Source organism: Theropithecus gelada, chromosome 5, assembly GCF_003255815.1.
Source record: "Theropithecus gelada isolate Dixy chromosome 5, Tgel_1.0, whole genome shotgun sequence".
NCBI classification, from domain to species: Eukaryota; Metazoa; Chordata; class Mammalia; order Primates; family Cercopithecidae; genus Theropithecus; species Theropithecus gelada.
Genome location: NC_037672.1, coordinates 140,635,943 through 140,662,863, shown reverse-complemented (window position 1 = coordinate 140,662,863; position 26,921 = coordinate 140,635,943). Strand labels below are relative to the sequence as shown.

General features: G+C 38.9%; 1 protein-coding gene and 1 pseudogene across 4 annotated transcripts in view; both read right to left on the bottom strand.

Moving 5' to 3' along the window:
- Positions 1-26,921, bottom strand: part of GAB1 (GRB2 associated binding protein 1) — a 128,875-nt gene that overhangs the window by 31,037 nt on the left and 70,917 nt on the right. For all 3 annotated transcript variants that reach the window (XM_025386179.1, XM_025386180.1, XM_025386182.1), the window contains exons 2-3: positions 19,258-19,552; positions 1,224-1,449 (exon numbers count right to left, since the gene is read on the bottom strand). In XM_025386179.1, the coding sequence (XP_025241964.1) occupies positions 1,224-1,449; positions 19,258-19,552 (521 nt within the window). The remainder of the gene's footprint in view (positions 1-1,223; positions 1,450-19,257; positions 19,553-26,921) is intronic.
- Positions 8,458-10,072, bottom strand: LOC112625009 (annotated as a pseudogene). Its single transcript, XR_003119504.1, has one exon. The product of XR_003119504.1 is annotated as a 40S ribosomal protein SA-like (transcript).

Genomic DNA, 26,921 nt, shown 5'->3' with positions numbered 1-26,921 from the left:
AAATATAATAATCTTGTTTAAAAAAACATTTTTCATGTCTATCAAGAAATATAGTCTCTATCCAGACCCCAGCTGATTAATACATAAATAAAATATACTCAATTGACTGGTATCACTAATTGTCACACAGCTATTAATGGCAGAGACTGACCTCTCAATCATTTTTCTGCTCCTTTTAAAAACAGTAAAACAACTGCTTCTTGACTCTTTACTGCCTTAACTCTTCCAACTATTCAACGTCAAGGAATAAGGAGGATCCAATTAAAATGCCTTATAGCTTAGAAGAGGAAAGGGGTGTGGGGGCAGGGAAGGAGATGGTAGAGAAACCAAGAATTTGGGACAGGCTTGATGATTCCTTCAGTCAAGTGCTGTACTCCATATACTTCTACTTAAAAATTTGTAAAGGGAGGCCAAGTGCAGTGGCTCACACCTGCAATCCCAGTGCTTTAGGAGGCTGAGGCGGGAGGAATACTTGAGCCCAGGAGTTTGGGGTTACAGTGACCTATGAGTGTGCCACTGCACTCCAGCCTGGGCAACAGAGCAAGACCTTGTCTCTTTTTTAAAAAAAAAAAAAAAAAGTTAAAAAAAAAGGGTAAGCTCTGCTTCACTGCTAGATATGAAGACTAAAAGTTTCATAATTTTTTAGGAATATATTTGATCAAATTTCACTAACATCCAATTTGTATATTCCATGGAATTTGCTATATCGGGATTTTACCTGTATGATTAATTTCTCACACAGATCCAAACCACCACAACACACTCACTGCAATGGAATCGTTTTGCTTTCAAAATCTTCTAGTAGAAGGTATTCCTCTCCTTCTTCAGAAACAAAAGATGACCCTTGGCTGGTTTACAATCACATAAGAAATGGAGCAAGATCACCATTTATAAATCAGTGAAATCTGTTAAGCAAGTAATACTGTGAGTCTGTAACAAAGACTACAAAATAGTAGACAGACTTCCAAAAGAGCCTTGTAGGGAAAACTGCTCTTTGTTAAAGATGGCAGAGATTGTGTCTCCTGGATACAATCTCCTGAATATCAGAAATCAATTGGGGAATGTAAACCTGAAATATAAAGCCTAAACATATGCCTATACAGATGGTTTCTTTCAAGCCTGCAAGTCAAAATTTAAAAAGTTTAAAAGGTAAGAATCTTAATGTGTACACACAAACATACGCCTCTGTCTATGTCTCTCTCACACCGGCATGTATAATTTACCTGGTGGGTTCGGGTTTCTTGCTTTGACAGTTGATGAGCAACAGGTAGTCTTGAGGATCCTCCTGAATGCCAAGAGTTTCCAGGTGTGGTGGAACATTGATTAGCTGATATGGAGGAGGTAGAGTAGCAGAGGATGAATCCGCCTGGGTGGATGGTGGTGCTGTATTTATAGCTAAAGGTAAATCAGCTGGTGCTTGTAAGGAGCTGCCAGGTGGCTTTACAGGATCTGCAACACAAAGTTTAACTATTACGTCTATCACAGTTAAAGAATTTTTGGAAAAACAAAGCTACTTTGGAGACAAACTGTTTCAACACACAAAAACAGAATAAATCATGACAATGTCAGCTAAACAAACACTACCTAAATGGCGACCTTTATACAGCAAGTATTTTTTATTCTTGTCAAAGAGATCTAAAGAGTAGGACTCTCTCTATATTCCAGCTCCTCTAAAAAAGCCACGGCTAACCTTGCCTTGAACAGTCTTCAGTTTTGAGGCTACGAGAAGGAAGCTGTTCTACAATGTACTTAGTGGAAGAGAAAGATACTTTAAAATTCCATGATAATAAAGTGCTTCCTGAGCCAACCCAACCTTCCAAGGAGACCCATTTAATTACACGTTTTCTTTTTCTTTTTTTTTTTTGAGACAGAGTCTCGCTCTGTCGCCCAGGCTGGAGTGCAGTGGTACGATCTGGGCTCACTGTAAGCTCCGCCTCCCAGGTTCACACCATTCTCCTGCCTCAGCCTCCCGAGTAGCTGGGACTACAGGCGCCCGCCACCACGCCCGGCTAATTTTTGTATTTTTAGTAGAGGCGGGGTTTCGCCGTGTTAGCCAGGATGGTCTCGATCTTCTGACCTCATGATCTACCCGCCTCGGTCTCCCAGCGTGCTGGGATTACAGGCGTGAGCCACCAGGCCCGTGGTCCTGTGAGTACCAGGGTCAGCTCTTTACCCTGTGTTTATTTCGATGATCATTCTTTTCTTTCTACCTCTTAGCAGACTAGAGAGAAATACTTCTAATTCTGGGATGGTGAAAATAAAGTCTATTCATGTTCAAGGAAAGAGCTTCTTTAAGGCATGACCTCTTCCCTCAGCTCATAACTTTATTTGCCATGTAGTGGATTATTGTAGTATTTTCATGAAAAGAGGCCCAGCACGTAAAGAAGTAATTTATTATTCCCTTAACTATGTTTTGAGAGAAATACGAAAAGAGCTAAATTGTACAGAATGAAGCAATTTGAAAACCAGGTGAAATTCTAGAATAAAATCCCGCTGTAGTCACTGCCATAACCAAGTATATTAAAGACCCAGAAAAAAAATGCTCTGTTCGTCTGGTTAGGAATAGAAGGCCATAAATAATCCAGAAAAAGGCAAATGTTCATACATGAATAAATCTGTTCAAATTTATATCGTTATTTATATTATTATTATTGAACAGAAAAAGCTGGGTTGAAACTGAAGCCTCTTCAGTTCCCGTGTGGTGGCCTCGTATTCAATCCGTGAGGTTGGGGGGCCTGTTAGAAGGACCCCATCTCGCTTTGCTGGAAGTTTATTCTTCTTCTTTTCCTTTTTTGCCCAATAAATTCCGTTCCCCTCAAAGTGTCCTTCAATGTGTTCCTAATCCTTCCAGGTCATGTGACAAAAACCCAGTTTTAGTTGAACTAAGAACAAAATTCTGCATCATTTTTGGTGCCCAAATATGGGGCATGAGAAAGCGTAAGATGCAAACCAAAAAATCTTTTTACCTTTCATTTCTAAGCCTTTTTGTCCTCAGACTTCTGAGGTTAGAGGAAATTACGCCTCCCCACAACTCCCTTCACTCCCAGGGATCGAGAAAGTCCGCCTTTTCCTCCTTTTTTTGAGATACACAGTGGTGGCTAAGGCTAAAAGGCCTTTGCGCAGCGGACTGGCCAGCATTCCCCACCAGGTCTCTCTCCTAGTAGACATTGAGAGACCTATTTGCATAAGAATGAGAGGTTCTTCCTCAGGCATCTTTTTCTTTTCTCCACCCTGTTAGTAGTTAACACAGCCTTGCATTTAAGCTGTCTTCCTCTTCTCCACCAGGTCAGGAGTTAACTTTAAAGTGAGGCCCTTTTTTTTTTTTTTTTTTTTTGCAGATATTTTACTAGACCAGGAATAAGGATAACTGTTAATTTCTCTGTAAAGTTTGAATTATGAAAAAGGGTTTGTGAGGTTTGTCTTAAGCTTTAGCCAATCTGGTGTGCTTTGCTGCCATAAGATACCTGCCAAAAACAAAAATTATCATGATTTGTTTTTAACAAAAACGAGTCTTTCTGTATGGTCAGTAGCAAACTTTGCTGCAGGCCTCCATCTTGTTTTACGTCCTTGGAAGTGTGACCTGTAAACATGTGGCAATGCTTTCTTTAGCCTCTGCCATTTTACAGTGGCAGCCCAGGCTCAATCCTGGCTTAGGCAGAGTCCTTTCTGGTTTGATATCTATGTGACTTTTGCTATTTGTTTATTCTCTTCCTCTCCACGAACTGCCTTGATTTTCCTTTTCTGAGCCTTTAGTAAAGTTTGAAAGCCAGAAATACTGACCACTTGGTGCAGCTAAAGTTGGACAACAAGGAATTTAAAAGAATTTTCTTAAACAGCACTCAGCTTAATTAAAAATGGATATCCAAATTATAGGTATATTTAAAAGGCCTTTATGTTTTTCTCTTCCTGGATCTTGCTTTGCTGGAAAAGGGTTTTTTCTAGTCACCTGAATTATTTTTCTCCATTTTGCCTTGCTACCCTTAATGCTTGCATGAGAGGGGACAGACCTCTATTTTCCTCATGAAACCCCAAGAATTAAAAGTGAATAGATCTCTCTCAAAATCTGTTTTTGCCTCCCAGTTATGCCTGTTTATTAGGCCTTAAAAGCTGCATGTTTTCCTAACCCTGTCTCTTTATGGGCTCAACCCGTAGGCAAATCATCCAATTAGGAAGTTGGCAAATGAAAAACTTGTGGTTACTGGGTTTTCTTCTGCCCGTGTGTGTAGTTATATGTGTTGTTATATGTGATGTCTATAAAAAGAGCTCTAATTAATTATAGAGAAGGATAGGTGCTTGGATCAAATATTGAAAGGGAAGATAAAAGCTGTGGTACCTTTTAGTTCACGTAACTTTAATCTTTGAGACATAGAAACAGCCTAAATATCATTGGTAAAATGCAGATGTCAAAATGTAAATTTTTGCCTGGGGTTAAAGGATTATTTTGAATTTGATAAGATAAAGCTAAAAGTTCAAACAAGTTGTGAAAGGATTGTAAAAATTAATCTTGCAAAATAAATTCCAAGTGTGAACATGTTAACTAAATTCAAAAGGGTATAATATGGTTTTTCTGTAAATTGAGCACTGAAATAAAAGCACAATAAGGTATTCTTAAGGCACTAATCTCTTTGGCAAAAGTTTTAAGGGGTTATAAAAGGTTTCTGCTTTTCCAAAAATTTCTGAGTCATCATTTTGGCAAAATAAATAACTTAAGGTAATCTGGAATTCTATTTCATAATATCAAGTGCTTTAACCCTCTAACATAATTAACAGGCTTCCCAAAATCAAACTTCAGTTTCAAAATTGTCTTTGCTGACACCTAGCTTTTTGGATGCTACAGAGGGCCCCTGGAGCACCCAGAAGAGAGATAAACAGAACTATTTGACATGTTTGGGTACATGGGATTGCCAAAATGATGTTTAATCTTCTTCAGGTTATATCTTAGGGAATATTATTATTATATGTTCCAAAAGTGTATGGGATTTCTAAAATTATAATGTCTGAGTATATGTTATCAATCACAATTAAGGTTGTTATGTTATTGTAAACCAGAGATAACCAAATTTCTTTTTCAATTGTATTTCTGACTGTAACTACCCTGACATTTCATTACTCACAGACAATTGTCTTGTTTTGATCTTCTTCAAAAGATGGCTTATAATCAGCTACAGAACTTTGACAAGTGCTTTCAAATGTAAGTTTCTGATAACTTGGGAGATTGTGACATTGGAATAAAGGAAAAACGTACAGGACTCATGGAGAGCTGAAATGTTCACGAATACTGAGCAAAACAAGAGTTAACTAAATGGACTGAACTAATAGAAAACTGAAGTAACCTTTTTGACTTTTGCCTGGAACACTGCTGATCCTTGTTTATCAGAGTCCAAGGAAACTTATTTTGAGCTATTCACAGCCTTTAATAATTGAGTAAGGTATAATCCTGTGAACAAAATTTGCAGCATATTTGTCTCTCTGCCTCTCTTCTCCAGAATTTGGAAACTAGTTGTGAGTATTCTTAACTTATGGCAATATGATTGTTTGCATCAGTGCAATAAGAATCCATTTTCTTTTGCAACAGGATGCAATTGGAGAAACTAGTTGTTTTACCAAGGCTTTGACTGGAAGGGTATGCTTCCCTTTAAGGAGTCAAGCTCTACTTGTGGAGCCGAATAAAGCCCCTTGGGAAAATTGGCCTCATAGCTCATCTACACAGTCCTGTACAGGGTTCCTAACCTGTGGTGAGTAGAGAATGTCACTTTCCAACAGGCCCGGGAACCACATGTTCTTGGGATCTCAAGAAGAGTGGAGCTTACCCAACTCACAGGTATTTGAGGGTACAAACTCATGGGTGGACTTGGCTTTATAAAGTCCTGAGATTCCTTGTGGAACCGAGTTCCATCAAAGTCAATCTAAAAGGCCTATGTTAAATTAATTATTTGGGCTGGGCACAATGGCTCACACTTATAATCCCAGCACTTTGGGAGGCCGAAGAGGGCAGGTCACTTGTGGTCAGGAGTTCAAGACCAACCTGACCAACCTGGCCAACATGGTTGAAACCCCATCTCTACTAAAAACACAAAAATTAGCCAAGTGTGGTGGTGCGTGCCTGTAGTACCAGCTACTCAGGAGGCTGAGGTGGGAGAATCACTTGAATCCAGGAGGTGGAGGTTGCAGTGAGCCGAGATCATGCTACTGCACTCCCACTTGGGCAACAGAGTAAGACTCCATCTCAAAAAAAAAAAAAAAAGTGTGTGTGTGTGTGTATATATATATATGTATTTTTTTTTTTTTTGGCTGCACTTTATGCAAATGGGGCCAAGTATAAGACTAAAGTCTATTTTGCAAACAACTCAGTACTATCAAGATTTGTTTTTAACAAAAACGAGAACTGGAGAGAGAGAAAATGTTTCAAAACTTGTCATACGTTTGTCATTATATTCTAGACTCACTAGTTGTTTTTAAGTTCTTGTCTACATTTTAAACTAATCCTGCTTATTCCTGTGAACCAACCAGCAACCTCTGGCTGCAGCTCAGAAGGAGCTAAGGGGATGGATAATGTAAAAATCTGGATCAATATTCTAGTTCTCAGCAATTATCCTGCAATTCCTATCAAGTGATGGGAATAAACAGGATGCCCATCACCCGGAGGTTTCCTTTTTGGGAGAGTAAGACCAGGGGAGCTAACCAAAGACAGGTCCCATGCACCCAGATCTCAGCAAGCATAACTATAGCCATCAGTTATCTGGGTGTGTCACAAGACATCCTTTTCTCTCTCTTGTTGGAGGAGGACTAAATTCCACAGCTTCACCTTAGCATTCGGCTTATGATAAGGAGTCCACACAATCCCTAAGACACATTTTTGTCTCAAACTCAATTCTAAGCTTTGGATAAAGGCCCTAGGAAATAAAACTAGATCTGAGAGGTCCACAAGCAGACAATAATGGAAGTTAAAAAAAAAAAAAAAAAGGTACAGCTCAGGTGAGCATGACTTATTACTACCAATTAAGCCAGGCTTCTCCTTTTATGGATAAAGGCTATGCCAATATTCATGGCATAAATGCAGTCTAGGGAATTCAAAGGCTACTGACAGCAGGGGGGATAGGGCATATGTGGGTAAGAGCAGATATTCCCACCCTCCTAGGCCCCCCTGTTAACATAGGTGAAGGCCACTTTGACACCCATGGGTGGCACCCTGTAGAGGTTGCGGGGACTTGGGGGTATAATGATGGAAGAAAGAGATGCTTTACTTTCTCTGCCTCACACACCCTGGGTATTCACTAGGAAGAGAAGGGAACTTGGGATGCTTCGCTCCCCTCTTTCTAGATGAGTAGCCATTCACCTTTAGTCTCTACCCCTTTCAAATGCATTCTGAATCCCTAGGACTCCTTTGAAAAAAAATCTTTTTCCTCCTCTGTCCTCCCTTCACTGATAGGTAATTGTGTCTCTGTACTACAGGACCCTCCCCTCGGATGCATCCTCCAAACTGGGAAAAGTTAATTTCCCAAACCTTAAACTAGTTGACTTAGGATTGCGCTTGGGGGAAGGGAACACAGAAGCCTGACATGCTGGAAAAAGGGTAAAAGTTGTTTTTTTTTTTTTTTTAAACCAGTCGGGCTTTGGCCTCCCACTCCCTGTGCAAACCAATAAAAGGCCTTGGGATTTTTGAGCTGTCCTTACCCGCTACCCCGTTCTGTTCTGATACATGTTTTCTAATAACCCGGTTTGTTTATTCTCACCTTCAGGTCATCAAACTCCAAGCAGTCATGCAACCGGAGCCTTGAATGATGGCCCCTTTTGCCAGGGACCCTAGATGGCCTCTGAGGGGGATCTGACTGCTGTTTTCCCAAAACAGGTACCTTTGTCAGCAGGGAGAAGTTAAGATTGGTCTTCGTCCTTATCCTTACTCTAAAGGCAGGTAGATGTACTTCTTCAGAGCGGGGAGTGATAGATACGGGGAGGAGCCTGGCCTTTTCAGTTCCTGGGTGGTGGCCTGGAATTCAGTCTGTGAGGTGGGGAGCCTATTAGGAGGACGCCCTCTCACATTACTGAAGGTACTTTTTTTCTTCTTTTCCTCTTTGGCCCAATAAATTCCGTTCCCCTCACTCTTCAACGTGTCTGTGTTCCTAATCCTTCCTGGTGTTGTGACAAGAGCCTGGTTTAGCTGAACTAGGGAACAAAGTTCTGCATCAGTAATGCATGTCATTTGGCTTGTTAATTTACCATAGAGAGGTTAAATATCTGCTCTATTTTCTCTAGATAATAAATTATAAGAATAAATCCACATGCTTTTGATAATGCCTTTATGTATTTAACTATAATATTCATAAATGTGCCACAATCATATTTATTTAGCTCATTTTACAACCTCTTGGACTTAAGAAGTCATATCCTAATTATGAAGCCTGAATAATCACACATTAATATGGCTAAATATGACAGTGTATATCTAATCCCAATAACAAACAAGAAAGGATCAGAACTCCTATGCATTGTGTTACATGTTGCAGATGCTGAAAAAATGTTTCATTCACAGGGCAGACACTCACTGATAGCTCTATTTATTATTTTTTATTATTATTACTATTATTTTGAGACAGGGTCTCCCTCTGTGCCCAGGCTGGAGTGCAGTGGCACCATTTTAGCTCACTGCAGCCTGGAACTCCAGGGCTCCAACGATCCTCCCCTCGTATGTAGCTGGGGCTACAGGCACACACCACCACACCTGGTTAATTTTTTAAACTTTTTGTTGAGACAGTATCTCACATGTTGCCCAGGCTGGTCTCAAACTCCTGGGTTCAAGAGATTCTCCTGCCTCAGTCTCCCAAAGTGCTGGGATTACAGACTTTGTGTCAAGTCAGAAGAAATTAAGGCAAGCAGCACTTCCAAATCTGTTAAGACCCATTCATCTGAATGTGCAGTTTTGGGATTTGCTCCTCAAAAATTCTGAGCACTCCGAGATGAATCAAGTTCAAAAATTTTCTGTTAGAGAATCTGGCCTGAGTAAAGAGAAGTTGAACCAACTTCTAACTTTTTATCTTTACTATGCTCCATGTAATGTCAAATCTTCATAGCTCATCTAACAAAATCTGACACCTTATGCCAGGAGTTAATTTTTTGTTTTTTTAAAATTTTTTTATTTAGATACTGATGTTTATTTTCCATGTTGCTTAAGAGCCCGTGCAAGAACAGCTTAAGACCATTCAGTGGTTGCTCCTACCCATTCAGTGGCCTGAGCAGTGAGAGCTGCAGGCCAGTCTTCTATGGCAGGCTGAGTGCTCCAGTCTTTAGTAGGGAACTGCTGAAGAGACACAGAAGGCACCTGCATGCCTTCAGACCATTGTGCAACCTCAGGCTGAGTAGCAGTGAACTCAAGAGCTGGAGCAGTCCATTCACACTGAAATTCCTCCTTGGTCACTGCCTTTTCAGCAGCAGCCTGCTCTTCTTTTTCAGTCACTTCAGGATCTCTGTAGAAGTAGAGCTCAGACATGACCTCCAATGGGTGTTCATGGTAAATGGTGCCACGCATGCGCAGAACTTCCTGAGACAGCATCCACATCAAACCCACAGAGTGAGCTCCTTTGTTGTTGCATGGGATGGCAATGTCCACACGGTACAGAGGAGAATCTGTGTTACACAGAGCAATGGTAGGTAGGTTAACATAAGATGCCTCCGTGAAAGGCTGGTGGTCAGCTCTGGAGTCAGTAACCACAAGAAGCCGTGGCTCCCAGAAGGCTGCTTGCACCTGGTTACTGAAGGTTCCAGGAATGAAGCAGCCAGCAATTGGATTGGCTCCAGTGGCAACAGCAAACTTCAGCATGGCCCTCTGGTCGGTATTCCTGGAGGATATAACACTGACATCCGCAGGGTTTTCAATGGGAACAATGGTACGAGCTGCCAGCAGAAGCTTCTCCCAGGTCCTCTTCAGATGTATGATGTAGATGCCATCACTTTTCCTTTTATAGATGTACTGTCCCATCTGGAAGTCAAGATTAGTGCCACCTAAGTGGGTTCCTGCTGCAAGGAACTAAAGGACATCTACCTCCTTCATCCACAGGCCATCAAGGTCTCTGGACATTGTGAAAGTTTCCCTTTAAGTTATGACGGGAATCCAGAACAATGCCATATGGACCCCTCTGTGGGTAGCACAGAAATGTCTTTTTCTTTTCTTTTTTTAAAGTCAGAGTCTTGCTCTGCCACCAGGCTAGAGTGCAGTGGCACAATCTCGGTTCACTGCAACCTCTGACTCCCTGGTTCAAGCAATTCTCCTGCCTCAGCCTCCCGAGTAGCTGGGACTACAGGCATGCGCCACCACACCCAGCTAATTTTTGTATTTTTAGTAGAGACAGGGTTTCACCATGTTGGCCAGGATGGTCTCAATCTCCTGACTTCGTGATCTATCTGCCTCAGCCTCTCAAAGTGCTGGGATTACAGGGAGCCATCATGCCCGGCATTTTCTTTCTTATGCATAAACACAAGAATAGAAAAATGAATTTTTGCATATTTATATGACATAATGCCATAATTTCAGTGGATGCTCATAAATACCTGTTGTGGTATCTAAAAATGTTGATTATAAAATGGTCATCAGACCCTACCCTGTGAAATGTTTTACTGTTTTGATTTAGTTGCAAATATACAGATTTATTTAAAAAGATTTAAAATACCACAAATTGTGACTCAGAGTTAATCCTTGAGGATTTAACAGAAGTATGAAAAATATTTATCTTTTAAAGAAGAGCTTAAGAAAAATATGTACAATATTGAGGAAAAACGAGCAGCTCACTCAGAAAAGTGTTAATGTATCCTACCAACTGTATTCACAAGTGTATTCCATATACTTCCCCTTTCCTCTACAGTACAGGCATGGTAAAATGGAATAAACCAGCTCAACTCTTAGTTCTGACCAAAAAACACTACTCACTGGAAATACTTTCCTATATGAAATTGTATGAATTCTAGCTTTTCACTGTAACCACTAAAATAACTTTTTCAGGTGGTTGTTTTTACAGATACACTTTTAACACTTTTTATAAACTTCATGGCTATCCACTAAATGCACTGAGTAGAAAAGAAAATCACCTAGCCAGGCAATTACGTTTGTCTGACTTTGTTTTATTAACACAATGGGACCATCTCATTTTTAACCTTCCACTTCTCCCACTTGTAAACGACAGAAGTATCTTACCCACTTTATACCTGCAAGATCCTCTCAATTTTCTGAAAAGAGGACAGAGATTCAAAGGTCCCTTTTTTGAAAAAAAAAAAAAACAAAAAAAACCTTTTTCATAGCACATGAAGACATATATATATATATATATATATTTTCTTTCTTTCTTTTTTTTTTAAAAGACAGAGTCTCGCTCTGTCACTCAGGGTGGAGTGCAATGGCATGATCTCGGCTCACTGCAATCTCCCCCTCCCGGGTTCACGCCATTCTCCTGCCTCAGCCTCCCGAGTAGCTGGAACTACAGGCGCCCGCCACCACGCCCGGCTAATTTTTTGTCTTTTTAGTAGAGACCACTCCAAACCACATTAACATACAGAGGACTTTAAAAGGGAAGAGGGAACCACTCCACTACTTTGGCTCAGACAATGCACTATCTTCAAAGTTGTAGTCTTTGGGATTATTTTACTCATGTTAATTTGACTATGTACTCAGCTCTGCATATTTTAATACAAGCATTTTACTGTGTGTAAATATTCTCTAACATTATATTTCTGACCAAAGCTAAGCAACTGGTCTGAAAAAATAAACTTCTGTTCTATTTTATAAAGACATGTGATTTGCCTCTATTCTATACTACTATACCAGTAATGGAACAGGCCATTTTGCTTTCTGCCTTGAGTTTCTGACTTACTGCTCTTTCTAAGTAATGCTGGTATCAAGCTTCTAAGAACCAAACATTAGTTTAGGGTTTGCTTATGTGTGTAAAGTTATTTCCCATTTCTTAAAACAGAAGGCATGAAGAGTATAATTAACATCCATTAAAGGCCAATAAGCTGTAGGAGCAAACTCCTAACCGAAATTTACTTAGGAAGTTATTAGTACTGCTAGGGAAAGCCTTTCAGTGAACAAGCTTCCAGTGAAGAGTAGATTATCATGTGATGAAATCCACAAATAATAAACTGGCCCACATGACCCCTAACCTCATGCCCGGTTTATCCTATTTGAAACCATAATGCCCTCGTGTTAGTATCCCTCACAAAAGTTGGGGTGCCAAGACAATGACTCTAAACATTCAAAATAATTACTTAAAGAAACCCCAAATGGCAGAAGAGCTGAAGCCCGAGGAGACAATTCTACTCTTTCTTATTGGTAAGGTAGAATGTTTCAAACTTGACGTGACAGGCTCTTTGATTTTGTAACCACTAACTTACTATATCTGAGCATACCATAATAAAACTGTGGTGAGCCCCATGTTCTTTTCAGGAGACCAGATAGGATTCTTTTCCCTGAAGATGGGCTATATCTACTGATAGAATAATTTTTTTGGTTTCTAGTGTAAAAGTTTACCTTCATGTTCACAATTAAATGTAAACAGGTCAGGGTTACTCTGCTTCTATTGATTAATGATTTATCTGGTGTGCTTAAGAATTTTTCTTTCTGTAAACAGAAGCATTTCGAATAGAACTGTCTAACTTAGGAAATAAGGGTCTACAAAGAGCATGCATTATCATTAATGCTAACATACCATTTTCTCACTTCTAAATACACCATTTTTTATGGAAGAACATTTGAAAAAGGCAAATCTAACAAGTGGATACAAGTAAGACATGGCAATAGTTGCAATTTTCTGTGAAGCAGCCTGCATTGCACTTTCTTCAATTTATTCACTCAACTACTGAAGACCCTTAAATATAGCATGATCTGTTTAATCCGTTTCAAGTAGAAAAACTTTTTATTTGTCATGACTCTCTCTTTAGTAGATTGTGAAATATTCTTGGAGACTTTAAAATAAACCTTTAAGCAATGCTGACAAATGCCGTAATTCTTATCCAGAGGTTTGAAGGCCTAAGAATCACTTGTGGGGAATTGTAGATATCTAGTTGACTGGGCCCCACCACAGGAGACTCAATAAATCAAGATCTCAAGAGCAGTGGCTTGGAAATGTGCAAAAAAAAAAAAAAAAAAAAAAAAAGGAAAAAGAAAAAAGAAAAAGAGAAGAACTAAAAACTCTCTAGTTGAATTGGTTCTCAGGAAAATGCAAATTAACACAAGATACTACTAACATCCAATAGAACAGCTAAAATTAAAGACTGACAACATCAAACATTGAGGAGAATGTAAACTCTCACACGCTGCTGGTAGGTAGGCAACTGGTACACTAACTCTGGAAAACTAAACCTGTTCAACCTATTAAAGCTAAATATACGTCTGTACTGTAACACAGCAGTCATACTCATGGGTGTATACCCAAAAGAACTAAGTGTTTATGTTCATCAAAGACATACAAAGAAATGTTCACTACAGCTTTGTGTTAACTAAAAATTGAAAACAACCCAAACATCAATCAACATTCAAACAGATCCATAATTTGTGATATATTCATACAATGAAATGCTACAAGGAATGAAGAACTGTTGTTACATGCTACAACATGGATGAATCTCACAGGCTTAATACTGGAGAAAATAATGGTTCCACTTATATAAAGTTCAAGAATAGGCCAAACTAATCCATAGTAATAAAAGCAATTTTTAAAAAAGTTAATTTGGGTGGAGGCTTTACTGGAAAGAGGCATGAGAAAATTTTCTAGGGGAGGGGGGAAGTGTTCCATTTCTTAATCTGAGGGGCAGTTACACAGACATCTGTATCTACATGTAGATATAAAAAACTACATGGAACTGTATGCTTAAGATTTGTGCCCCTCACAGTAAGTTATACCTCAATAAAAAAAAGTAAATAAAAAGAAATTTTAAAAAGCCCCCAACTGAGAAAGACTGCTTTACAGGAAAGAAAGTGTATGTATATTCTTACATGTTAGTTTACACCTACTTGACTCAAGGGGAGAATACCAAACAGAAAATTTTACTTATTTTTTATTAAGCCACCATGATCTGGGCATTTTGAGAAAAGCAACTCAGAGGCAACTTTCTAATCCTGCATCTAATTAGACTAGAGGCCTTTATATGAAGTTAGTGAGCTGCTTCCCAATACTTGTTTAGCAGATCTAACAGCTTCCACCTCGTGTTGTAGAAACAAAAATAAATCTGTACATTTCCAAGAAAAACAAAGAAATTAGTTTCTACCCTCAAAACTACTAAAGAAAAGCATTCATAGGAATCACACACAGTTTAATGAGCTAGGACTTAAAAACAGATATAGCCTGCCAGCACTTTGAGTATTCAATAATAGCAGTGGTCACCTGGGGCAGCGGAAATAACATGGTAACGATATTTTGAGAGGTTCCTGGAATCAAAACACAGGTCAGATTTTTCCCTTTTCCTTTTGTTTTCAGGGGAAAATTAGTTATTCTCACAGGGATTGGGGACAGTTATTTTCTTAGACTGTGATAACCAGGCATGGTCTATTTCTTCTCACATCTAGTCTGAAATTAGCATAGTAAAAAAACTATCTTGTGCTGTTAGCTAATTTTCAAGCCAAGAGTAGGAGGACAGTCAGCTCTCTGAAACAGGAAGAGCAGAGGGCTTGGGACAGATCTAGATAAAAACAAAAACATCTATTATTTAGTGATTGGTGGTGATATCTATTTGGACACAAGAGAATATAAAGCAGGTAGTCAAGTCAGTGGAAGAACAAAGGCATTTTGATGTTTACCCTGTCCTATTAAACTGTATGAATATGATTACAAAGGATAATAGCAGTATTCTGCTCTTTAGAACTTAAATGTGTGAAATACTTTGAAAGTCTTTTTGCAGTTTTGCCATTCTGGAACAAAAACCAAAATTACAGAATAAATATGATTTTGGCTGCTTAATACTACATAATGAAGAACTGTTCATGCTTTACAGATTTATTCCAAGAAACTCAACAAATACTTCAACACAGTATATTAAGACACTTCTAAATGTGGCTATTTGGGGGAAATAACCAGGATGAAGTTGTGAAAAATCTCAATCATAGAATTTAAAAAATAAATGCAGTTGCATTTTGATATAGCTCATGACCTCAATGGAGTATTGGCAGATTAAAGTCCTTAGATACTTGTTTTCTCTGTTAATGAACACATAAAACTGACTTGTGATTAACACAGCTGTACTTGGTAGCCAACTCACAGACTATATATAAGAAATCTGATTAATCATACTATGAATTTTCTTACAACCCTCCCCCAACCATGGATATTGTAAAGATGAAAAGTTCACAAACTGAGAGTTGCATTCAACCTAAATATACCTCTCATCTATTTTGTAAGGAACTGGGAGTTTTGCCACTGAAAAGATCACTGCAGCTTCTAAGTTTTGAAACTTCACCTCTATTTGGTAGAAATTTTATAACATGAAAACAGATATTGGGAGAGACTGATTCTGACTCTAAAATCGATGAAAATGTTCTGCTAAGTACAAAAATAAAGCTCTCAGTACATTATCAATTATAATCACAGAGCCACTGAAAACTACCTAGGCTTTTCCTGACCCTATTAAGATTAAATCAGATGCTGCTGCTAACTATGCTTATCTAGTTCTTCTTTAGCAGAGCGCTTATGAATCAGTAGTACAATTCCTGGATTATTTCTCTCTCCTACTAGACTGACTGTAAGCTCTATGAGCACAAGAACTATATTCATAAACTTCCACATAATTATACTTTTACACATATATATACACTGTATATATATTTTAATGCATAATTTATATATATATGTGTATATATAAACTTGCACTCATCAATTATTATTATGAATTATTTTGGATATTTCTCTTCATGACTCCTCTCCCATTAGATGCTCAGTCTGTGATGTTTACCTTTTGTCTCCTTAACTAATCACCTAATGTATATCTGTTGAATGAATTCCCACAGCCTAGTAGAGTGTCAGCAAACTCAAATAATTTGTTGACCTAATCAATCAATTTTCTAAAAGCACACCAAGCTTTCCTTCTCAGAGCTGAGTGGGTGTCTGTCAGACTCCCAAACGATAAGAATCATCCTAAGGTGGCGAAATAGACAAGACGCTGTGCCTTAAAACTTGCAAAGTTAATCTCAGACACTTGAGAATTAGAAATTCTTATTCTGAGTTCTCAACTCTACCCACCCTTGAATGGGCTTCAAAAAATCAGACTCACATTCCTTGACTGAAGAATGCACATTCTCTATAAGAACATCCCATTTCCTTTGTAAATATATTTAGGAGCATTGTAAAAAGAAGTAAGAGTGGTGGAAGAACATCTATGATTTAACTTTTCGGATCAGCTCAATCTATACAGACAACCAACAAAGACAAAAGTCTGCCCTTATGTCACCCCAAACAAATTCTACATTGAAAAGGCAATAGGCAAACAACAAGAAGATAATAAAATGACAAATTATTTTAACTGAAAATCCATCACATAATAAAACTAATGTGCTGTCTAAATCCAATAATTATCATTACTGACTAGATGTTAACCATTAAAAAGAGCTATCTCATTTGTAATTTTAACTTTGAAACCCTCTGCTGCACTCAAATACAAACTATAAATGCAAACAGGAAAGGAAAGGGTTTTAACTGAAGTTAGAATTAGCACCCCCATGCCCACTTACACTGTGACCACATTAAGTAACTTCACAAAAACAACTGAAGCCTTAATTCCTCCTGTGAAACAATTTCTTGAGGTTTTTAACCACTACAGCTCTGCTGAAGATCTCTATTTCATCAGCCCCTCCTAGCGAAGCTGGATCCTTCCTTCCCTCTTAGAGTGCTGTTCCCGTGAGATTCTGAACTCCCTCATCAAGGGGTTTCCCCAACCCCACTGGGCAAACCCCAGCCCTGGCAGGCTCCTTTCCCCAGGGCTGCTGACTGGCCAGAGAGGAAGTAGCACGCTGGCCTGAGCTCGTTAGAGATGATTAGTTCTACTTCAATCCGAATCTTGGTGTTGATTATTAACACAATTTTCCACTCCTTATGGTATCTACAGCACTCCTAAATGTAGATGTTCGGAAATGCACACTTCTAAATATGAGTATAACCACAAAGACAAGAAGGTCAAAGACCTCAGTTCACCTTTATTTCTGATTCTTGGCTCTACAAAGCTGCTTTGTACTGGAGTCCCCTACCTACGTGTTTAGTATTTGTTTAAAAAGGAAGAGCAGAGAGAAGTGGTCAGCCAGCTATAAAAAAGTGCCTGGGGTCAGGTGCAGTGGCTCACGCCTGTAATCCCAGCACTTTGGGAGGCTGAGGCGGGCGGATCACTTGAGACCAGGAGTTGAGACCAGCCTGGCCAACATGGTGAAACCCCATCTCTATTAAAAATACTAACAATTAGCCAAGCATGGTGGTGCACACCTGTAATCCCAGCTACTCAGAAGGGTGAGGCAGGAGAATTGCTTTAACCTGGGAGACAGAGGTTGCAGTGAGCAGAGATCACGCCACTGTACTCCAGCCTAGATGACAAAGTGAGACCCTACCTCAAATAATAATAATAATAATAATAATAATAATAATAATAATAATAATAAAGTACCCGAGGTAGAATTCCACTTGTAAAATTCTTCTTCAGCCCTCTAGTCACTCAGCTCTTTCCAGGATAGGCACCCCAAATCTCAGTCCCTCATTCAAGATCTGTAAGCAACTGTCCCTGGGCCTTTTCTATTCAGAGCCCTCCTGCCCCAGTCAAGTAAAATTCAATTCCTTCTCTGGGTCTGTTCTTTCCCAAGTCCCTAAGCCTGGAGGGTTCTGCATCCCTCCTTTCACTTATGCAGAAATACTAGTTCTTTCAAAAGCTTACATTTTGCAATTTATTTTCCTTTCAGAAGCTTTCCTTCACTACCTCTTACCCAAACCTTGAACCCCTCTTCCTTCCTCCATGCTCCCTGTAGGACCAGTGCTAAGTAATTCATTTGTTTGGTATTTGTTCACTGTGTTTTGTGACTGATTCTCACTTGCATTTCACAGGTAATGATAATCTCCTTGGCTATTTCCCAACTTCATAACCCATTTATGCTTGAGGTTGCAATTTTTTGAATGTTTACAATCAGACCTTGGCGATGACCTTGAGCAGGAGGATATAAATAACTCCCACATGCTTGGCATTCCAATAATGGAACACTAGGCATGAATAGGATAATCTAATATAGTTTTTTGAGACGGTGTCTTGCTCTGTCACCCAGACTGGAGTGCAATGGTGCAGTCTTGGCTCACTGTAGCCTCTACCTCCTGGGTTCAAGCAATTCTCCTGCCTCAGCCTCCTGAGTAGCTGGAACTACAGGCATGTGCCACCATGCCAGGATAATTTTTGTATTTTTAGTAGAGATGGCGTTTCACCATGTTGGCCAGGCTGGTCTTGAAGAACTCCTGACCTCAAGTGATCCACCTGCCTCAGTCTCCCAAAGTGCAGGGACTACACGCATGAGCCACTGCACCTGGCCATAATCTAATATAGTTTTTAAATACATTTTTAAATAGCACCTGAAGAATTGGGCTGAGCTCCATAAAAGTGCTTTTTTTTTTTTTCTTTTTCTTGAGACAGAGTCTCACTCTGTCACCCAGGCTGAAGTGCAGTGGCGCCATCTCGGCTCACTGCAAGCTCCGCCTCTTGGGTTCACGCCATTCTCCTGCCTCAGCCTCCTGAGTAGCTGGGATCACAGGTGCCTGCCACGTAGCCCGGCTTTTTTTTTTTTCCCCCTTTTTTGTATTTTTAGTAGAGACGGGGTTTCACTGTGTTAGCCAGAATGGTCTTGATCTCCTGACCTCGTGATCCGCCCGCCTTGGCCTCCCAGAGTGCTGGGATTGCAGGCATGAGCCACCGCGCCCGGCCAAATGTGCTATTTTTAATAGGTGAAAAATAGTAAAATATCCACAGTGTTATATGGTTAAACTGAACATTTATATTGGAACTCAATAAATGTTCTTAAAATGTCTTCTTGTCACCTTCTACCTCTGGATATTTAAAAACTGCCCCAATATGTCTAAGTCTGTCTCTCTAAAACTTGTAAACAGTTTCTCCTCAAACTAATTAAAGGATTCAGTGCTTTTTCCAAATGTCAAGTTCCCATTATAAAAATAAAACATTATATTGTGTAACTAAAATAACAAAGAATTGTATGACATTTCTAGAAATGTAGCAGGAAAGAATTCAGGTTGAATAATATCTTGAACTTACCTTCTTCTGTTGGATTAAACCCACAGATGTCACAAATACAACGAACCCACTTATTCATCTCCTCCTCGCTGTCTGCTACCAAGTAGAAAATCCGGTCAATAGTGTTGATATCAAAAATGTAGCTGTTTTCAAACTCTTTTTTGTTAAATGTCAATCCAGCATCTACTTGTTGACATAAATTTAAATCAATAATACGAATAGGCTTCTTGGCATGATCATTTTTGTAATATTCCAAAACATCTGGATCTCCAGTTAAACGGCCACTGCGTAACACGAACCATCTCCTCTTCCATGCCTAGAAACAAAACAAAAATATCCGTTCAGTATTAACTTGAGATAATATTTTCAAGAAGATGCACATTTATCAAACTGATTTTACAAATGCATTGTTTAGAGAAAGTCACAACACGTGTGTGTGTGTTTGTGTGTGTTTACCACAGGATATCTGCCACACTGCAAAGCAATGTTTACTAATAACTCAATTAACTTAATATTGTATATATATTCAGTGTCTTCTATTAAATCTCCTGCTATATAATATCAAGGCAATAAATCAAGGAAGATTCAGTTTTTACTAAATATGAAAAAGTCATGGTTTCAACAAATGGTGTTAGGAAAACTAGAAATCCATGTGCAGAAGAATGAAGCTGGACATGGTGCTAAGTAAAACAAGCCAGTCATAAAAAGACAAATATTGTATGATTCCACTTATATGAGGTAGTTCAAGTAGTCAAATTCACACAGACAGAAAGCAGAATGGTGTTTGTCAGCCCCTGCGGGGAGGTGGGGAATGGAGAGTTGTTCTAGAATTTAATGGGCCTAGAGTTTTAGTTGAAGATAAAGTTCTGGAGATGATGGTGGCCATGGTTGCAATGGCACTGTGATTGTATTAATACTTAATGCTAGTGAACTGTATATTAAAAATAGTTAAAATGATCAATTTTGTTATGTATATTTTGCCACAATTTTTTAAAAAGCAACAGATTTTCATGCGTTAATATCATTCCATAAAGAATACACATAAAGCTGCTTCTTCATAAGACTCCTACAGATTTTAAACATTTAAAAGGCTTCTCTTTTTTTTTAGGTGTAGTGGTAAGGAGTAGGGAGGGGAAAAAGGTTTTGAAGCTTTTCTGGCTTCTTGCCTGGGAAGCAATCGATTGTGTCTCTCTTTTAGCCACACAGCCTGTTGTTCAAAGACTACACGAATAAGATCTGTATTCTTGAGTATGGGATTTAACTCTTTTTAATATTTCCCCTCCTCTTCCCAACAAACACACATGGGCAATCTGTACTACACTCATCATACACCCCCTCCACAGGTTCTGGTAAATTCTGAGTTTCATACTACACATAGAGAAGAAGCCTAAAAATTATTTTACTATCACCCTCCCTAAATCTATGTTCGCCAAATAAAAAAAGCAGAACCAAATGACAGTCTTCCTCATCAGCCTTTAACCCCAACATGTGTGCCTGGAAACAAACTTACACCTTACTCCTCTTTGAAATTCTTCCTCAGGGAGGCAGCTAGATAGAAAGAGGCCTATTTTAGCAAGTCTCAGTCATTTACTAAGAGATATTCTCTGCTCCAGATTCAACATTCTAGGTAAGATTGCCTCAGGAGGACACTCTGGGGCTGGGCACAGTGGCTCATGCCTGTAATCCCAGCACGCTGGGAGGCTGACGTGGGTGGATCACTTGGGGTCAGGAGTTCGAGACTAGCCTGGTCAACATGGTGAAACCCATCTCTACTAAAAAATACAAAAATTAACTGGATGTGGTGGCAGGTTCCTGTAATCCCAGCTACTCAGGAGGCTGAGGCAGGAGAATCGCTTGAACCCGGAGTCGGAGGTTGCAGTGAGCTGAGATCACTGTGCTCCAGCCTGGACAGAACAAGACTCCTCTCCTCCTCAAAAAAAAAAAAAAAAAAAAAAAGAAGAAGAAGAAGGCAGGGCAGGGGGTAGTGGGGACACTCTGGGAAGTGGAAGGACTCAGAAACAAGACATCTCATGAACCCCAGCGGAATAAAACATTCCCTTTGCTACTTGTGGGAAGGAAAACAAGTATATCATTCATTATTCCTACCTTCAAAGAATTGACTAATTGTGAAAAAAAGTTTAACATACATGAAAATACTTCAGACTATAGCAACCCAGGCAAAATGTCTGCAGAGGTATTGCAAAATGAACAGGTATTCCTCTATAGAAAAATTTAGGCAATCCTTTAACAAGAGGATTACTAGAGAGATCACAAAGACCTAAAAACATTATATATTAGTATCATCAATATTTTAAATTAACTTCTCATTCTTCGCTGAGCTCAAAGGAATATGTAAATAATTCGTGCCCGGGGAAGGCAGGGTAGAATCCTATAGATGTTTTAGATAATATTGAAAGTCATAAAGTGTTGGATTCACATGATGTTCTGAAGTATAAAAATCCATTCATTGAATATGCATCTACTCACTGCAAAATAAATAAATATCCCCTCTTAGTAAAATTATGCCTCTATGGATACTTCCCTATCAAGCAGTAAGCTTTAAAAAGTGATGCAGAAGTAAAGCAAAAGAATATAGAATATGATGTTATTTATGCAGGGCCCTCAAGAAATCGTATCTTTCAGTAAGTGATTTTTCCAGATAGTGAAGCTTCATTTAAAGATGATGTATTTAAAGATACAGAAATGACTTTTTAAAACTTTATTGTCTTGCATGCAAATCTTTCTAAAATGCTTTACTACATTCTTCACCAAACATAATCCATTCCCCAACGATTCAGACTAAGCGTTATAAGCATCCATCTCTATATTGCACTTTAAGAGGCTGTCAGAGGCTATTGCACTGTATGGAGTGTCATTTGCCCCTAGACTGTTAAATAGTACCATACTGCTGTGCTTGTAGAGCTCATCTTTTAAATACAGTTTCCTGTCTTTTTTCTCTCAATTTTTATCAACTGTCACTTTTCCCCTCCAACAATAGGGTTTATAGGAGGCTAAACTCTTACCTGTCTCAGGGACTTTGCACATGTTTTCTCCTAAATACATTTTATCCTTCCCCTCACTTTTTGCCTGGCCAACTCCAACCTTCAGGGCTTCTCTTCCCTGACCACCCTCAACGCAACCAACTCCAGTGTAAAGTAAAGTAATAGCATAGTTTTGGAGATCCTATTACTTACCTACGTAGTGATTGTGTAATTTTGCAGTTCAATTTTTCCTTGTATTTATTTGTGTAGTATCTAACTCCCCAAACAGACTGAACAGTTTAGTAAGATAGCGACCATATCTGCTTTATTTGCCATAGCACAGGGCCTGGTACATAGAATATCTGTACAATAAATAAATAGAATTCTTCTGAGAGAGTAGACTTGTAAAATTTTTGAGATTAGATTTGATACATGGGCCACAATGAAGAGAGTGCTTTCAAGGCATCTTCCATTTGAGAAAAAGAGCTCCAATACTGAACATATACATAATAAAATAAACATAAGTAAGATAACTTTACCAAAACACACGCACAAAACATCTTGGGAAAATGGCAAAAACAGAAAAGCACGGAACATGTCCTTTCGCTACAGCTTATGTGTCACTCTTTGTTTTCCAGCTAACTCTGGCTCCCCCCATTCAGTCCTTCGCTTCCCTATTGAAATCACATTGTTAAAAATCAAAAAGCCCTTATGAACTAAAATAAATAATCAAGAAATAAGTAGCAATGAAGTGAGGTGCACTAGATATATTGGGCTAGCGATTAGAGGCTGAGTAGACATTATACAAGACGTGAACCCTTACGGCAGGAAATTACAGCATTAAAACACAGAACTTAGCCAAGCAGCACCTGCCATTTATTTATTTATTTTTAACATGGTCCAAATGTGACTGTTTGTCTCAGTCACAAAATGAGTCACCCTCATTGAATCTGGCACAGATTAAACTGGAAAACAAAAGCAATTACATAAACTACACACTTTAATAAGGCAGATACAAAGGTTCTCTGGATTATGGTACAAAGCACAATTTAGCCACAGAATAAAGCTTGATGCTCGACAAGAGAACTGACATCAGCACCCTTGCTAATCTCAGCACAAAAGCGTCTCTATGTTTTGTCAGAGCACAAAACGGGCCCACATAAATCAGTCTTTGTTATCTGAAAATATCTGAGATTCTTAAAGTTTGTCCTATTTTTATCCTTGCTGCCTTGGTAGCTTGAGAGAAAGCCATACACTTCCTTGCCACTCCTGCAGAGCAGTAGCAGACAAAAAGGACAGGCTTTCTAGAAACCTTCAAAACCAAATACTCAAAGTAATTTTAAAAGAAATTCACACAAAAAATCATTTTAACGATTAGACTTCCATTACGAGCAGGTAATGAAGAAGCTGAAATTTGCAAGATGTCTGCATAGTTGAGAAGGACTATGTAAAAACTTATTTTGTAGCCATTTCTTACATGCAATAGTCACTCCAATTTTGAGTTGAACAAATAATGTTGTTAACAAGAAGCAAACAGTTAAGTCTGGATTTGGGGGTAACTTAAAAGTACCAAAATCTGAAGCCAATTCCCTATGCTCCTGTGACTGCCTCCTGTGCCTACAGGATAAAAGCCAAACTCTGGCAGGGTACACAGGGCCCTCCAATCAACTCGCGCCCCATCTCCACCCCTAAATCTTTCCAGCCTCATTTCTTGCCTCTCTGCCTTCTAACCACATTGGAAATATCTGTAGTTTCCCAAACACTCTGCTTTGTCCTGCCTCTAACCTCTTGGCACAAAATCTACCCCCTAGATTTTAGCTCAGCCTCTGAGCTCTCCATTTCCACCTTGTTCCTACATCATTTGACATCTCTACATTTGAATTGTTACTGAGGGCTGAAGGCATTTTAACCTTTCTTCTTTCTTTTCCCATTGCCTAGTGCTAAGGAGGTGCTCGGTCAATGTCTGCTAAATATGCAATCAAAAATGTTTGAGGCAAGGATTAAAAATACAGAAGTTCTCATTATTATTTATGCATTACAGGGATAGTGATATAACTGCGATCTGCCCAGCGCATTCAAGAATTGGTCAGGCAAGCATAGAGGTGTGTATTTTAAAACTCTACAGACATAAGAGAGATGTTTTTAAACATCATTTTAAAAGAACTATTCTTTTAAACATTTTCTGTATTTAGCAAATTGGATATGCTAACCTGTAGAACTGTCACAATGAAGCTGGGTCTTAAGACAGGCTTTTCACACACCTTAGAGTATGGGTAAGAAAGTACATACTGGCAAGAAAGTACAGATGGAGTCCCACTATTTGGTGGGAAGGAAATATATTTTAACCTGGATTAACCCCAAGCCATTAACGGCTGTAACATTACTAACAAATTCACAAATTTTGCCTAATTAACCTAACTAGCAAATTGCTTCAGCTTTAAAGAAAAACATTGTAACTGCTGTACACCCCATTTTGTGAGTTCTCTGTGGTATAAATGACAGCTCACATGCCTGGTGTGATGCTTGCCAGAATTCCCTAATCTTTTCCCTGTACCTTTACTGGAAGAGCTAATTATTGAGGAAGTAGCCAATATATGGGCAGGCAAGAGAGAAGATCAGAGAAGAGGTCGGGGTAGTCCATGGGTTCTCTGCCCTGAATGCACATTAGAAATATCCGGAGAACTTTGCTTCAAAAAAAAAAAAAAAAAAAAAAAGGCTTGGGGTTTCACCTCAGGCCAACTAGATTATAATGTAGGGGGGTGGGGATGAAGGGAATAGGCAGCTTTAAACACTCAACAGATGATTCTAATGTGCCACCAAGATTGAGAACCACAGATCCAATCAATAGGATTATATTGGTCTTTAAAGTAAAATTTCAAAAACAAAACAAAACAAAACACAGGTCCTTTCAAGCCTACGTCTCATTCTTCATCTTCTTATATTAATACCTTCTGCCCATGTCAGTGCTGTCTCTATCTTCCTATTTTTATTCACAATATTTACCCCACTAGCAAATACCTTTCAAACCCAATTCATTCTTCAAGGTTCTTTTTTCCCAACCTTCCCCTTTCCTCCCCATACCCTCCCTTTCTACCACTGACAATCAATTACTGCTCTGTAACACCTCATGCATTGCTGTAGAATAGATTGGAACAGTCTATTATTTAACATTTTCAAACTCTCCAAACACTTATGAATTATTTTCCCAACTGGACATTAAGCTCCTTGAAAGCTAATTCCTTTTTTTTTTTTTTTTGTATCTGCAACAGCACTTCACACATTGTAAGTGGTCATGACAAGCCTTGGTGAGATGTTGTCCATCAGAATAATCATCACAGAGAGCCACTGAGATTAAATAAAAAGACTTCAGATGGGAAAAAAAAGTTCAAAGTTGTTATTGAAGTCCACACTCCTTCAGTAAGATGGCATAGATGGTTCTTCCAAACCATACTTACCTGTCTCATCTCTCCAATCTCTTACCTCCACAGATGGCCTCAGACAGCACCCACATGGTCCTTGTTGCTTTTTCAGTCTGAAATACCTTATCTCCCTCACCATGAGCTCCTTCTCATCCTTCAAGAACTAGCTCAAGACCTGTTCTTTAAAGCTTTCCTCAACTCCCCCTGAGATAAGGCATCTGCTCCTGTTGCTTTGAGCTTTCAGCAATATCACACAAGTAGTCCATTAACAAGCCCATTCCCTTAAGCACTTGAAAAAGAACTCTGCTGACTGCATCTTGGGGTCTCTTGGTAGCTGTTAAGCCGTAACAAAGTATACCTTGTCCAGATAGCTGAAGAGCAACACTTTCTACATTCCTGAGCCAACTTTCCTTCTACCAGGAAGCCTCACCACTATAATTTTACTAACCCTTTCTTTTCCTGAGAAAGTGTGGGGGGAAAAGTACAGCAGAATTTTTTATTTTGAAATCTCTTAAAAGGTATTTCACAACGGATATTTAAGGAAAGACTATTTCTGTGACTTCTTTTTTTTTTTTTTGAGACGGAGTCTCGCTCTGTCGCCCAGGCTGGAGTGCAGTGGCGCGATCTCGGCTCACTGCAAGCTCCGCCTCCCGGGTTCACGCCATTCTCCTGCCTCAGCCTCCCAAAATTTCAATATACTCTCAGAAATCTGTAAAACGTTGGCGTTGAAGATGCGTGTTTCACAAGATGAAAATGCTATCTTTCATAAGATAGGTTGTAATCGAAATTTTATCAGCAGAATAATGGTCAAATAAATTATGGAACAGCTACACAATAAAGCTAGGCAAGTCATTCAAAAAGTGACACAGATCTATACACATGAGCAATGCCCACAAGATAGCTGTTAAATAAAAAAAACAAGGTGCGGAATTGTACATACAGTATATAATTCCATTTGTGTGAAATAACTGTGTGTTTGTACAAACACACACTATGTTTAGAGAACAGGTCTGGAAGGACACATACTAAGTTGTTAACTGTAATGACTAGGAATACGCCAGATGAAAGGGCCAGATGAGTCTCATATTTTTATTTTATATACTTTGTTTTTCCAAATGTTTCCATTTATTGCTTTTATAGTTTTAAAAAATTATATGTTTAAAATAATCTAGGAATGATGTGCACAAAACAAAAAGTTTGTGTGTATATGGAAATGCTATTTTATTATTACTCAGCAATTAGTGAATGGATATTTAACTTTGCTTTTAAATATAGAATTCCGGGA